Raw genomic sequence first — 16,302 nt, forward strand, 5'->3', positions numbered from 1 at the left:
GAATAGGGCAGGTTCCAAGGGACGGAGGCCACCACTCATTGGACCAGATGTTTTGATCTTTGCCGAACACGAGAACCTCCGTTTTATCGGCGTTGAGTTTTAAAGAATTCAGCACCATCCACTCAGCGACTATCTGCATGCAGGCCCTAAAACTAGAGGCAGAGACACTCAGAGAATGGCTAAGGGACACCATAATCTGAGTGTCATCCGCATAGGACACTACCTCCATCCCCTGCGATTTTACTAATCTTGCAAGGGGGGCCACATACAGATTAAATAGGGTAGGGCTTAAGGCCGAACCCTGGGGCACTCCACATTGCAAAGATTTAGCAGGGGAGAGGTAATCACCCAGCAGAACTCTTTGCTCTCTCAGATGTAAGAAAGAGTCAAGAAGGCTGAGAGCCTGTCCTGCCACCCCTGCCTCCCTCAACCGCGATGTAAGGGTAGAGGGAGACAGGGTATCGAATGCTGCAGTCAGATCCAGCAGAACAAGAATCGTCGTCTGACCCAGATCAACTTTGCGCCGGATGTTATCAACCACCATAGTCAGAGCGGATTCAGTACTATGAAACTTCCTGAAACCGTGCTGAGAGCTATCCAGGAACCCAGAGGAATCAAGGAAGGTGGAAAGTTGAGAGTTTAAATGGGCTTCAAGCATCTTTGCAGGGGCAGGCAAGAGGGAGATGGGCCTAAAATTCTTCATCACTCCAGGATCCAGGGAGGATTTTTTTAGAAGGGGTTTCACTATGGCCTTTTTCCAGACCATTGGGAAGATGCCCTGAGTCAAGGCCGCGTTCATGACTGCCAGTAACGGGGGCAGAAGTGATTCCCTGCAGTCCCTTAGGACTTTCAGCGGACAGGGATCAGCCGGGGAGAATGACTTAGTCAGATCCAGCAACGAATTGAGCCCCTCAAGGGAAAGAAGCGGAAAGTGGGTGAGAGAGATATGTGAGCCTCTCCTCCAGGATTCCGAGGCCTTAATGTTACTCAGAGAATGCTCATCCAGCATCTTTTTCTGGTTGTCAAGGGCCGAGTGGATATCCGAGATTTTATTATAGAAAAAATCGGAGATATTATTGCAGAGCTCTTGAGAAGCCACCACTGGATCAGGGGTCTGAAGCGAGCACAGTGAGCCCACAATCTTAAAAAGCTCTTTGGATGAGGGGAGCGCAGTTGTCAAATGGGAGAAATATTCCTGCTTCTCCTTGATAACTCGAGATTTATATTCTCGAAGTATCCGTTTATGATCCTCTCTGTCAGCAGGAGCCCATGACTTACGCCATTTCCTCTCCTTAGTCCTGCAGGATTGTCTTAGGAGTCTTAAAGGCTCCGTAAACCAGGGTGCAGAGGGTTTCCGCCGCGCAACATAGCGTAGAGAGGCGGGAGCTAACGCATCAACCGCAATAGTGATAGAGTTGACGAGCTCTTGAGCAGCCCCATCCACGTCTCTTGAAGCGGAAGTATCACAGTCTCTTAGGAAAGGAGCGAGAGCTTGATTATTGATATTCCTGTATCCTCTTTTCAAAACTCTGTTACGAGGAGCAGCAGTGAAAAGATCCTTAGTGACAGATGAAAAACCAAGGGGTACCGCAAAGTGGTCCGACCAAACCAGGGGGAGGGGAGAGCCAACAGAGAGTCTAGGATCATTGGTAAACACCCCGTCCAAGGTGTGGCCAGCCCGATGCGTCGGGTATTTTACAAGCTGAATGAACTCACAGGCTTCCAACGCGTCAATGAGATGAGCAGAATCCCTAGAGACCACATCCTCTAAATGAAAATTAAAATCCCCCAGGATAGAAAAATGAGGTTTATCAAAGTATGGCTCCAGGATTCGAAACAACTCAGAGCAGAAGCTGGTTCTGGGCCCCGGAGGTCTATAGACCAAGATACCAGTAAAAGACTCTGTCGGAGAGCATGTTATACAAAAGTATAAGGCCTCAAAAGCATCCGCAGGGTCAGACAGTGTTTTGATAGAGCCCAGAAATGGGGCCCTACAGATAATTGCCAAGCCCCCCCCTCTACGTACCAATCTATCCTGTCTGTATAAGGTGTAGCCCTCCGGTATTGCCAACAACAGATCATGGCCTGACGAGGCAGATGCCCAAGTTTCAGTCACGAATACCCAGTCGGGTTGCCTGTCATTGACAAACTCGTGAAACGCTATATTATTTTTTATAAGTGACCGAGCATTAATCAAAAAGCCAGTTCTAGGTGGTAAGGCAATCAGAGGAGGTGGAAGTTTAACAAGTGCCTTTCCGCAACAAGCCGAGGGGCAGAGCGTCACATGACACCATGGACAGGTAGAATAGCGTGTTACCTCATACGGCGACCAGCTGTGATGACAACGTCGAGGCGGAGGTCTAAGAGCCAGCAGCTCATGCACTAAGTACCACCTCCTCGTCAGTGTGGGAGGCAAGAAAGTACTAGAGTCCAGCCCGGCCTGCAGCCCGTCCTCAGCGCGGACGGGCGCAGACGGGCTGAACTCAGGCGTAACTCCGGCGGAAATCCGGCGGTCCCGCTGCGCCATCCCCCGTCTAAAATAGGCGCCTAGTGTCCTTGTGACAACTAGCGCGTCAACCTCCAAAATGGCGCCGCCAGGCGTCCCGGAGTTCCCCCAATATGGCCGGCAAGCGCGAGCTATCGAGGAAGAGGACCCGCTCCAACACGGTGACGACCAATTTAATGTGCAGGTAAGGGGCCTAAATTAAAAGCAAGGAAAAGCACTAAATTAAACTAAACGAAAATGAAAAACGGGGAAATTTAAAAAGAGCGCACCAGCAGTTCTGCGCGTGTCAACCAATCATTCATCCATTCATCCATACAGAGAGCAGCTCTCTAAGGCTACTGCAGCAATGCATCATTCATTGATTCATCCGTAAAGAGGAGAGCACGCTAAGGCTCCTGCAGCAACACATCATTCATTGATCCATTCATCCATACAGAGGACAGCGCTCTAATTCTCCTGCAGCAATGCATCATTCATCCATCCATCCATACAGAGGACATTCCTCTAAGGATCCTGCAGCAACAAATCATTCATCCATTCACTCGTACAGAGGACAGAGCTCTAAGGCTACTGCAGCAATGCATCATTCATCCATTCTTCCATACAGAGGAGATCGCTCTAAGGCTCCTGCAGCAACGCATCATTCATCCATTCATCTTTACCGTGGACAGCGCTCTAAGGCTCATGCAGCAACGCATCATTCATCCATTCACCCATACAGAGGACAACACTCGTAGGCTCATGCAGCAATGCATCATTCATCCATTCACCTGTACAGAGGACAGTGCTCTAAGGCTCCTGCAGCAATGCCTCATTCATCCATTCATCCATACAGAGGGCAGTTCTCTAAGGCTACTGCAGCAAAGCATCATTCATCGATTGATATGTACAGAGGCCATCGCTCTAAGGCTCCTGCAGAAATGCGTCATTCATCTATTCACCCGTACAGAGGACATCACTCTAAGGCTCATGCAGCAACACATCATTCATCCATACAGAGGACAGCGCTCTAATGCTCATGCAGAAATGCATCATTCATCCATTTATCCATACAGAAGACATCGCTCTAAGGCTTCTGCAGCAACGCATCATTCCTCCATTCATTCATAAGAGGACAAGGCTCTAAGGTTCCTGCAGCAAGGCATCATTCATCCATACAGAGGGCAGCTCTCTAAGGCTCCTGCAGCAAAGCATCATTCATCGATTCATCCGTACAGAGGCCATCGCTCTAAGGCTCCGGCAGCAACACATCATTCCTCCATTCAGTCATAAGAGGAAAGCTCTCTAAGGCTCCTGCAGCAAGGCATCATTCATCCATCCACCTGTACAGAGGACAGCGCTCTAAGACTCCTGCATCAACTCATCATTCATCCATTCATCAGTACAGTGTAATGGACTCGCAATAAAATGAAAGACGAACAACTGCGCTAATTCGCTCAGACTCGGACTCAGTCGGAGTATAATTGGGGCTAAAAGCCTAAAAGCCTAAAAGCCCAATTATACTCCCTAAAGCTGGAACTGAAGCTAAACCCCCCAGGGAGGCCGGAATGTGAGCGGTGGCCTGCGGCTTTTGTTACTGCGACTGATTTTGCTTGCAACAGTAACAAAATCAGCCCCCAAGTAACAAAACCGGCTTCCACTCTTCCAACCTCCCTGGGAAACGCCCGATGCCCGGTATGGCCACTCCGGACCTGTTTGTAAGGCAAAGAGCTTCATATTCAGTACGTCATGGATCAGAGACACAGACCTTGTTGAGATTAACCCCTTGCATGCTTATGACGAGCCCAGCTCATCATGAGGCACAGTGGAGCTGTGCTCATGATGAGCTGGGCGCATCATAACGGCTGCGCTCCGCCCACGCGTGATTGATTCCTCGCCTGTGCGAGAGAATCAATCAGTGGGCGGAGTCGTGACGAGCCCAGCTCGTCATGAGCACAGCTCCACTGTGCCTCATGACGAGCTGGGCTCGTCATGAGCACAGCGGTGCCGCCTGACCCACCCCCGCGCCATGGGGGAATTACCCTCGCGGCGAAGGGGTTAACGAGGAGCCTGTCCATGTGGTTCCACAAAGGGAGGGGCCCAGAAGCTATGCCGGTCACCCACACTGACGATCTGCAGAAATCGGCTAATGCACTGTAAGCAAGGCACAAGTCGGAGGTAGACAGGGGTGTCCACCCACTATTTTCACAGGGTAGACGCCATCTCCTCTGCCAAGAGTTTGAAGCCCACAGAAACATGCTAAACAATTTCACCAGGACACGTTCAGCAGCGAGAGCACGTTGTCTGCTTTCCTTCTTGGCAGCAAAGTTCAGGCGAGGAGGGGCCCGATCAGATTCCAGCTGTGCCCACAACAAAGACTGGTATTAAGGGGCCATCAGGCCTCTGTAGCTCTCGCCTAGGCAGCGCTTGCACTGTCGCTTCGAGACATGCTGTATCTAGGATATGGGTTTGAAAAAATCTTTTTCATTGGCTCCTGCTGCTGTCCTTCAGAAATGCTGGCTTTTCATTAGTAAATACACTTAGTAGTCCCTCCTTTGGAATTTTGCATCCTCCCATGAGGACGGGCCCTCTTACATGTGTTCTTACTGTTCAGGTTATTTATACTTAGAGAGAACTCTTTTTTTATTTGGCCTGCCTCTTTGCTGATTAACTGTTGCATCATTTGCTTGCCCCTGCCCTCGCTTTATCTCCGATGCCTCCCTTGCCCCCCTCCCTCAACACTCCTCGCAGGCCCCCACTACCCCTCCAAGGCCTATGCTCATTTTTTTGTTGCTTTACAAACACTTTTATTTATATAGCGCACTCGGGGAAATGAAGCAATCAGCCCATTATCACAGGATGTTGAGCCTGTCAGCAGACTCGAACCGGGATTCCCAGCTCACCAGTTCGCCTAGTCATGTTGCAGGTTGCAGTGCCATATGCGGCCAATAAAGGTTCCGAGGGACACTCAGTGACAGCCTGTGGTACTGCACCCTCACAACACTGCTTGTTTTAACGTAGAGTCGGTACTTCACCCCCAGCGCTACGGCACCATTGCAGGTTTACTACATTAAAAAAATACAATAGAGTTCTTTATTTTATTACAGTGGGGAGGGCATATCTATTGCATGGGTAAAAAACATTGGCATTTATAATGCCAATAGCTCCAACTCCAACAAATGCGAGACCTATTGCATTTCCAATGCTTGTTTTGTTGGAGTATCCTGGCTGGGAGCTATGGGGAGCCTCACAGCTAGATGCAATGGAGGGGAAAGAAAGCCTTACATCTGACCACTTCACAGGCACTTAAGAGAGAAATGTTTTTGACTTTGTTCAGTCCCTGTATATAAGAGATGCATGTACTGTAAGAAACTAACAATTCAAATACCGCTATTTTGCCTTTTTTTCTTTCAAAGCACTACTCATCCCATTAACAAACGTCAATGCACTTTTACATCACAGATACATATCATACATTCCCAATAAATGATATGTGTGTTAATCAGTGTACAGGATGTGTTACCTAAGTTGGTGAGAGTTACAAGGTGTAGAAGTGACATGCCCTTCATACCTCACTGTGCTAAATGAGAAGAATGGTAATTTATGAACTGCAAGTAACAAACGGGCCTTTGTATTATAATCAGTATCCTTCCTACCGATCGACGTAAAATAAGAATCTGTCATCTGCATGTTGCGTAATGTGCTTTGCAGGAGGCACATTCACTCTACCTGCTTCTGTGATTCAAAACTGTGACTAGAAAATACACCGATCTCTCCAGCAAATGCGTGAACCTCCTGAGTTATAGTATCGTCATCATCATCTCCTGAGATTCATTTGGCGCACAAAGACCTCTGCAGCAGGCCCCTTAACCGCGTAAGATATTTTAAAATGCAGACTTTGCAACCCATTAAGCAGAGCAGATTTACTGTCATGTTTATTCCTTGATGCCATTGTTTTTTTACACAGATTTTGCGTCAGGGTTACGTCACTTTTTTGGCACCACCCAGTGGTTAAATATTATAATGCACTCAAATGACTGGTGGTAGACATGCTAAACGTGTGAGGCCTTAAGATCTGATATCACTTCTTGTGATGTCACTTCCTGTGAAGTCATCGTTTGTGATGCCATTTCCTGTAATGTCAGAAATCGATGCAATTTAATTGCATACATTTCATCAAAATCAATTTCCATTAGCAACCTCTGTTGTATGTAATTTCGGCTTCACGAACACTTAGTATTAAGAGGTCAATTTCATAGTTTCATTTTCATCCAGTTCAAAACCATTTAACTCGACACATACAATACTACGTCCAATGTAGAACTGCTTGTAAATTGTGACCCTAAAACATGGCTTAAGAACATGTCGGCTGCACTTTACATACTGGAAGTGATGTCCGTTAAAGAGGTGTGATCACTTCCGGTGTATTGCCGCAGTAGCCGTGATGTAATGGACCAATGACAAGCCTACAATGCTTCACTGGGCAGTTCAGTCCTTCTGATGGCTGCAAGAGGTCTGAGATCGAGCTAAAGATCTCTGGCTGGAGTGGCTGATGACGTAGTAGGAGGGGGTGGGGCTTAGGGGGACTGTTGAGGAAGAGAATGAGGAGGCTGGAATATGGGGGCTGCCGGAGAATAAAGAACTAGACCCTCTTTCGGAAGGTACTGGAGGTCTCTTCTGCAAGGAGCTGGAGAGTTCAGTGCTAAGAGGTAGTCCTTAGCACATGGCTCCTCCACAGCACCATACACAGAACTGAACACCAAGGCTGACCTTAGCACATGGCTCCTCCACAGCACCATCCACAGAACTGAACACCAAGGCTGTCCTTAGCACATGGCTCCTCCACAACACCATCCACAGAACTGAACACCAAGGCTGTCCTTAGCACATGGCTCCTCCACAGCACCATTTATAGAACCGAACACCAAGGCTGACCTTAGCACATGGCTCCTCCACAGCACCACACACAGAACTGAACACCAAAGCTGACCTTAGCACATGGCTCCTCCACAGCACCATCCACAGAACTGAACACCAAGGCTGTCCTTAGCACATGGCTACTCCACAGCACCATCCACAGAACTGAACACCAAGGCTGTCCTTAGCACATGGCTCCTCCACAGCACCATCCACATAACTGAACACCAAGGCTGTCCTTAGCACATGGCTCCTCCACAGCACCATCCACAGAACTGAACACCAAGGCTGTCCTTAGCACATGGCTCCTCCACAGCACCATCCACAGAACTGAACACCAAGGCTGTCCTTAGCACATGGCTCCTCCACAGCACCATTTATAGAACCGAACACCAAGGCTGACCTTAGCACATGGCTCCTCCACAGCACCACACACAGAACTGAACACCAAAGCTGACCTTAGCACATGGCTCCTCCACAGCACCATCCACAGAACTGAACACCAAGGCTGTCCTTAGCACATGGCTACTCCACAGCACCATCCACAGAACTGAACACCAAGGCTGTCCTTAGCACATGGCTCCTCCACAGCACCATCCACATAACTGAACACCAAGGCTGTCCTTAGCACATGGCTCCTCCACAGCACCATCCACAGAACTGAACACCAAGGCTGTCCTTAGCACATGGCTCCTCCACAGCACCATTTATAGAACTGAACACCAAGGCTGTCCTTAGCACATGGCTCCTCCACCGCTCCAAGGCCTTCATTTGAGATGCTCTCATGAACACCCTGAATGGAGCAGGGGACCCCAACACTTTGTAGGGTGGTGGCAAGAGCCGCCTACTGGACTTTAAATGTCGCAGACCCCACTCGTGGAAAAATAAGTTCAGGAAGAGAGCGGGAGAAGGCAGACATAGCGGCTTGAAGCAGTTCACAGCCCCGCCTTGTAGGGGACACCAATCTAAACCATGCTGCGCCACTCCAATCTGCCCCACTTCAAACTGCCCCACTCTAGTCCAAAGCAAAACCAAAGGAACTGATGGACGGAGTGTTGAACATTGCAAACACTCACCCCAGTCAACTGATCTGGGTTTAATCCATCACCGTTCTTTAGCCCACTCTGCCACCCCAGTTCAGACATGGCCATATGCAAATCAGTCTGACCCTGTGCCTCATGGGAACAGTCCAGCCCGAACTGCCAAGCCATGTCTTCCCTGGACCGGAAACAAGCATCCTGGGACCGGTTTCTGGCTAATCAGCCGTCATCAGCCAGACTAGCTTGAATCCAGTGGCAAAGTGAGCAAGGGACCCACGTCTGGGCATACCCTGCCAACTTAGGGCGAACAAAGCAAACAATGGATTTAGGCCCACATCTCTGTACTGGGGTGAATGTATGACATTGTTGTGCATTCTGTCCATTAACTGTTGTTTTTGCATTTGTCACCCCGAGTGGGATGGGTATGCCCAGACATGGGCCCCATGCTCTCTATGCCACTGGAATCAAGCTATCCTGGCTGAAGAGGGGTAAATCCCGAAACCGGTCCTAGGATGCTTGTTTCCAGTCCAGTGAGGACTTGGCTTGGCAGTTCGGGCTGGACTGTTCCCATGAGGCACAGGGTCAAGACTGATTTGCATATGGCTGGGTTCAAACGGGAATGGCATGGTGAGCAAAAAAACAATGGATTTAGGCCCAGATCTCTGTACTGGGGTGAATGTATGACACTGTTCTGCATTCTGCCCATCAACTGTTGTTTTTGCATTTGACACTCTAGTCCAAAGCATGCTGCCCCACTCCAATTCAAAACAATGTGCACCACTCCAATCAGCCCCATTCCAATCCAGAACAATCTGCCCCTCTCTAATCTGCTCCACTCCAATACATCTGACTCCAATCCACCTCTCTGCAGTCCACCCACCCCACCATAATCCAATCCACCTCAATACAATCCAACCCAACCCACCCCAATCAATTTCACCCCAACCCAATCCAACCCACCTCAATCCAATTCCCTCCACTGTAATCCAATGTACTCCACTCCACTCCACCCCACCCCACCCCATGCCAATCCAGTCCACCCCATTCCAATTCTCCCCACTCCAGTCCACCCCATTCCAATTCACCCCTCTCCAGTCCACCCCACCCCACCACTCCAATCCACTCCACTCCACACCACTCCAAAATACCCCACTCCAGTCAACTACACCCCAATCCAATACACCCCAACCCATCACATTTCATTCCACCCCACTCCACTCAATCCATCCCAGTCTACTCCAATCTAATCCACCTACTACCTCAATCCACTCCAACCCACTACACCCTATTTCACTCCACTCCAACCCACACTACTCCACTCTACTCTGCCCCACTGCACTTCACTCCCCTCCACCCCACTCTACTCCACCCCACTGTGCTCCACTCCATTCCACCCCACTCTACGCCACTGCACTCTATGACACCACTGTAAAACACTCTCTGCCACTAAACCCCTGAACTCTACTCGCCTCTACTCAACTCTAACACACTCTAGCCCACTGCTCCACTCCGCGACTCTCTACTCCAACAAATCCAATCTAAGAACTCTACTCCCCCCACTCCACTCTAGGACACTCCACACCTCTAACTTTTAGACATGCTAAACAACAGCACACTGGTGTACAACATGGCAAACCCACATTTTCAAAACCAATAGCTCCAGTATAGGCGATACCTACTGGCTTTGCCAATGCTTGTTGCCATTGTTTTCAAAATGTTCTTGGGGGTAGAGCGCCCTACTGCACCCTCCCTCCCCATTGCAGTGGTCAGGCTCACTCCCTGCGCTTGCTTGCCATGCAACATACGGGGACTGTTCTCTCGTGTTGTCTGGGTTCTCTGTTCTCTATTCTATGGTCTGTCTTTTTTGTTTTCTCTGTACGAATGTCTGTCGGTATGACTAGGTAATCGGGTGCGCTGGAAGGTAGTCATTTACTGTGCTTTAAAAATTCATACATTTAAATATGTAGTGAAAGAATGCAACATTTTTGCCATTTTTTTCTCTAGTTTACTTTTTAGGGGAGAAAATCCAAGCCCTCCTTGTAGTGGTCCGGCTTGCTACAGACCTTAAGGGGGCTGGTCCGACACATTTTCCGGGGCTGCTTTGGGTGCCCAGTCTGGCTCTGCTTGCAAGTCTACCTGAAGTAGCCGCGAGGCACCTGTCTGTGCCGCCATAAGACCTCCAGATGAGTCCTTTAAAAACCTCTTCTTTTGCAGGATCCGCGCTCATCACCATGACCCCAACTTGGATGACCCCATTCCGCAGGAGTACGCCCTCTACCTGTGCCCCTCCGGACCCCTGTCCACCAGCCTGCAGGAGTTTTGGGTTGAGAGTGAGCGCCAGTGTTCCAGGAACAGAGCCCACGAGAGCTTCCCACATATAACGCTCTGCGATTTCTTTACGGTGAGTTGCGTGGTGCACATGTTCACTTGATGACGCTTGGAACACCTGTGGGGCAGGGAGCTAACTTTAAATGACGTTAATGCTTTGGGGGAGGCTCATCCCTACCTCGATCCCTCAAGGACCCGCCCCAGGCTGTCCATACTGACATATGCCCATGGTTCATTGCAGTTATGGTAATAACCCACATCCTTCATTGACCAATCAGATTGCAGCTCCAGAGAAGGATGGAGGCCTCATATATGTAACAAGCAAGGGTCTTCAAACTGTGGGGTAGGTCCCCCTCGGAGGGCTTGAATTCATCTCAGGGGCCACCAGACTCTGGCCAACTGAAGCCTTTACTGTGCCCCTCTGGACAGAGACAAGCATCATTCTGAAACCAGTGCTATGTGTTTAGTGAAAGACAGCAGAGTGGCAGCGAGGCACTCTGCAATGGGCCATCAGTAAAATGTTCGCCACTCACGTCCTGTAAGTGTGCAAGTATGGGGAAGGGGCTACAAAAAAAAACCTCAAAGTGGCCTTCCTTCCACCCGGCTATCTGATAAAGGATCACGCTTTTAACAAAATGTAACCTTCAATCTCAACTTCAAATAAGTCTGTCAACTTTTTAAACTACTAACTAAATATCTCCAGTTTTGCCAATCTCCAAAATATTTTATTTTAATTAAGTAGCTAATAGTTTCATTGTTTTCACTATCACTGAATAATTTGTGTTACTTTGACTATTACATTTTGAAGTGTATCTCCAAACTGAAGAAAAACATTTTTAACTATGTAACATGATGAAGCTTTAGAGTTGTCAATTTGTGCACAATTGCAGTGGTGAAAATAAACTTTCCAAGTCTCAGATGGTGACCACTCATGGTCATATGTGGTAGCAAATCGATATGTGGATCTGTGTTTCTGCCTGTTGCAGTTTATCTGATCCTACTGTATAGGAAACCCATAGCTCAGCGATGATCCTATACTGAGGACGCCGTATGTGACCCTTGACCCCACTAGGACTGGTAACCTCTTGATCTTTCCGTAGTGTGAAGACCGGAAGGTGGGCGGTCTATACGAAGCTCTGAAGAACGCCGGTGACCAGTTCGCGAGCAGCTTTCCATCAGTCGTCTCCTTGAACCTGCACTCCTCCAGCAGCTACATTGGCTTCTTCATCAGCGCCGGCGCCGCTGAGGTCCTCAGGAGCTTCGCCGTGGCGTTCGCGACAGAAGCATCCATGCTCGCAGGTACGGCAGAACCATCTCGTCAAGGGTCGATGCACTTTTCTGCAGGAAGGGCGTAATGAGAACTGTGAAGGGAAAGGCAAGCATCTGGCAGGTGGTACCCAGGTCGCATAGTCTAGCCACAGGTCAACAGGATCACCAGCAGGGTGAAGGTGTTGGCTTTATTGGCCATCTTTATTCTTACATGACTTGATGGCGAAGGACCTTCTGAGGAGGACAGAGCTTTAGACCCTTCTGCCCAGACTTCAGCCACTCCTCTGCCCGTTAATGACCCAATAAAGGGAATAAACCCTTCAACCGTTTCCCTCTATTTGAAAAGAACACGCGTGGCCTGGAATTACCTGTCCAGCATGTTTGTTGATAGTTGTATGTCATAATAGCGTGTACATGTTGTATGTGATAAATATTTTTGACCAAAACATCTTCCCATTGGGTGTACAGTATCTGTTATTAACTCCAAAGGGGTGATATTTTTGTAAATAATATTTTGGACAAGATTTTTTATGTCAGACAATATTCTGCCAACTATATTATGGTACTATACCTTGGAAATTAGCAATTAAGGTTTTACCAAACATATGCTTTTCAAGCTTACCAGGATGCTGGGGCTGAGAGGAAGGAAGTGGAATCTGCAGAGAATTGTGCACACAGGTTTATATTTTTGAAGGCAATGCATGTCAGACGTTTCCTTCAGATCTGTGAGATACAATTATTTATCGGCTGTGGGGTCGGATTCTACCCTAAAGAACATACCAGAATGAAGACCGTCCGGTATGCTAGTAAAGTTGCGGTCACCAGGGACACACTGCTCCACTAATAGGCTTTGCTTTTAGAGCCTTATGAATCCGCTCCGTTGTGGTCCTCATGTAGATGGGTTGTTTGTTTGAACTGAGATACCTTCCTTGATGGTGATGGTGCGGTACTTTGCTCTGGCTGTGGTAATGAGCTGTCTGTGTTTTGTGCCGATGGAAGTCAGTATCAAGAGGTCCGATACAGTTCAGTTTTTCTTCCAGCTCGCTCAGCTGTTTAGAAGGGTGTTGGACATGGAGTTGACGGGGTCTTTGAAGGACCTGAAGGTTTGGTCTTCTCTTTGGTGCTGACTTTGGTTTGCTGGTGGCTTGCTCAGCAGGGAGACAGGGATGGTAAAGTGGTCAGCGCAGCCCAAGGTGCAGGTGGTGTGCATTGGCCTGTTCATGATGTTGAGAAGACTAGATCGAGGATGCGACTTGAAGAGTGTGTTGGTTGTGTGTCATGCTGTATCACTTTGAGTGTGTTGGCGAGGTTTACGATGGTGTCACTTGTTTGTTAGCTTGCATTCTTTGGAAGTTTGAGGTCACCCAAGAGGGTGGTATGGGCATGTCAGATAGACAAGGCGGTGAGGATATTTGAGAATTTATCAGTGAGGTCTTTGTTCTGCCCAGGAGGCCTGTAGATGAGCTAGAAAGTGGTGGTCTGAGTTGCAGTAGGAAATGGCATGTCAGCAGCTCCATGGATTTGAGGGTTACTTGCTTGCAGAGGGTGCCGGACTAAGAGAGCTTATGGACCAAGAGAACTTATGCCTCCTCCCTTTTTATGTGTTTCGTCCACAGGATGGATGCTGTAGGCTCTAGGTAGAAGGATGTCAATGATGTGGGAAGAAGTGAGAGTGCTTGTTCCATCTTCCTTACTTTCTTTTTTTCTAAATAGAATGGACCTGACGTCAAAGGGCAACAGAATGGTCTAGCCTACCGGGCAGACACTTTAGGGTTAGGGGGTAAATGATTAACATAACTGAGAGTGCATCAGATGTTGACACATTGATGCAGTAATCAGGGGTGGGTGGCGAACTCCACTCCGCCTGCTGAGTTTACAGAGTTTTGCAAACTCCGCACTCTGCTGGGAACGAAGAGTTCGGCAAAAACACCCACTCGGTGGCGTGGCGGAGTTTGTCCCTGCCGGCCACCCCGTGGAGAGAGTTAAGGGGAGAGGACGATCAGCACTTACCTGGCTCTGGCTTTCTCCGCCATGCCCAGGCAGTCCTCCTCTGTCCTGGTCTCCTCTGTGGAAAAGCCATTCCCCTACGCTGTACCTCTTTGGAGGACTGCGCATGCGGTCTCGAGGAGAGGCGAGCCCATCTGAGAGGATTTCCTTTCATTGTTCCAGTACGAACTTCTCAGCCCCTCGACGACCATGAAGCACAACTTTGCTTCATAATTAATACTACTGATTAATATATCGTATGTATTAACCACGCTTGCCTAATAATTGCAGCGCGATCTAATATTCTTTCCTCACTTTAGGTCACTTTAGGAGTGCTACACACAGGGCTGGACCCTGTGTATGTCCTGATGAAGAGCACTGGGGAAGCTCGAAACTAGTTGACGTCCACTAGGGACTCCTGACCCATTACAGACAGGGACCCTAGAGACCGACCCCGTTTTTAATATATCAACTAGGGGCCCGATTAAAGTAATTTTACCCACTAGTTAGATATGTTTAACTCACCCACTCCATGCACATCACTGCACTACACATAGTCACTCAAAAAACAGTCCTCCTACGTAGTGTTACAAGTCGTAGCACGCCTCAACCCGCAGCGGGTTGGGATGGCCCCTATGATGAAGCATGTCACCGTGGGGAAACCCTGGTGAGTGAGGGGACTCAAGAAAGGACACTTTTCCTTTCATACCTTGTTTTTTTCTGTCTCCAAACTGAGCGAGAAAACCTTGTCTGTAGCTAGGTTCTTTATTCCGATACTTCGGATATTTTTGGTTCACGATTGGTACAGGAGGGTGGACCTAGCCTTTCTTTCCCTCTTACTCCCCCCCTTTTTTCTGATTTTTGTTATACATTTCACACATATTTGGCAGTTTTCTATTACAGCTAACATCTTTGACATTGCGTGTAGTATGCACCATTGACCGACATCTATACATGGGATACGTTCGTCGCACCATATTATAGTTCTGGATCGTGAGGTAATGTCGGTAGTTCTCATATTTTGCCCCTGTAGGTATTCCAGCCTCCCCACAATTTTATCAATTTTTTTGGGCACTCCTTACATACATACACTGTCTTGGCAGCTTCATTTGAAACTTTTTTAATTGAATTATCTTTTATTAATAAACATACATATATTTGCAATGAAAAGAAAAGAACTCCATGTTTTCTTAAAGTTTAATACTCAGAACTGCTTAACAGACACCGACATGTTTCGACACAATGGTCTTTATCACAGTTAGTGAGTCCATCATCTATTTCCCTAATAGCTCATCGTGCTCATAATGGAGCATTCTGGGAATTGTAGTTTGTGACCCAATACTTAAAATTAAAAGCAATTTCACACATAACGCGAAACAGTAATGAATCAAGGCACATATATTGATGTCAAATATATCTCACATTTGCATGCAACACCCGCATTCTGTTACAGGTTGCGCTGTTTGGCTAATTGTTATTGTGACTTTATGGACTGAAGGCAATCTTACTTGTGTTATATGGTTGAATGAGTTCTTGCAAGCTAAATGCTCAGCACAGCTTAAGTTCAAATGTGTGACCTCGGTGGTCAGTGTCTGTGGGGTTTTTGGAAATGTATTTCCTGTGATGTTGACAGTTACACTACTTTGTAATAAGTCACAAACATTTGAGACACTGATCTATAGAGCTCTCCCTTGCCATATGTCCATTATTGGATATATCAGAAAAGCAATGGAATTACAATAATTCTTGATCACAGACAGTGCATTTAAAGATGTGCATCCAATTCCTCATCAGCGTTTGGACCATCTGGGATTTTGGTTCTCAATGTAATAATGGATTTTGATTCCAGGCCATGAAGTTCCTGTGTTTTATCCCCACCTCATTCATTTTTAGGTCTCGCCTGGCATTAGCAGCGCGCATGCACTGCTCTCGCCATACGAGGGCTTCTTGGAAACAATATGGTTCCAGAAGCCGTATCTCAGCTCCGCCTGCAAATTAGATTGGTATGCGTTGTTTGTTGTCACTTATTATTCAGATCCGACTTTGCTGATTGTACCGGACAGTTTTTAGTTTATCCTGGTTGCCACCCTGTCCTTTTTAGGCTACGCCCTACGGGATTGGATTGTTTACTGGTTTAGTGACACAGTAGGCTTAATATTGACTTGCTGTACTTTTTTTAAAAACTATTGCAGGCGTTTCCATGTGGAATGCATTGTACGCTTGTACGCTACTTTGTTACGCTACTTTGTTTTTCATATGCTTCTTGTATTGTATGCT

At 47.8% G+C, this 16,302-nt stretch overlaps 1 protein-coding gene across 1 annotated transcript in view; it reads left to right on the forward strand.

The window, feature by feature from the left end:
- UBASH3A (ubiquitin associated and SH3 domain containing A) overlaps positions 1-16,302 on the forward strand; it is a 234,285-nt gene that overhangs the window by 52,510 nt on the left and 165,473 nt on the right. Inside the window, exons 3-4 of the mRNA XM_085620748.1 lie at positions 10,657-10,843; positions 11,871-12,069. Coding sequence (XP_085476874.1) covers positions 10,657-10,843; positions 11,871-12,069 — 386 coding nt within the window. The remainder of the gene's footprint in view (positions 1-10,656; positions 10,844-11,870; positions 12,070-16,302) is intronic.

Source organism: Triturus cristatus, chromosome 8, assembly GCF_964204655.1.
Source record: "Triturus cristatus chromosome 8, aTriCri1.1, whole genome shotgun sequence".
NCBI lineage: Eukaryota > Metazoa > Chordata > Amphibia > Caudata > Salamandridae > Triturus > Triturus cristatus.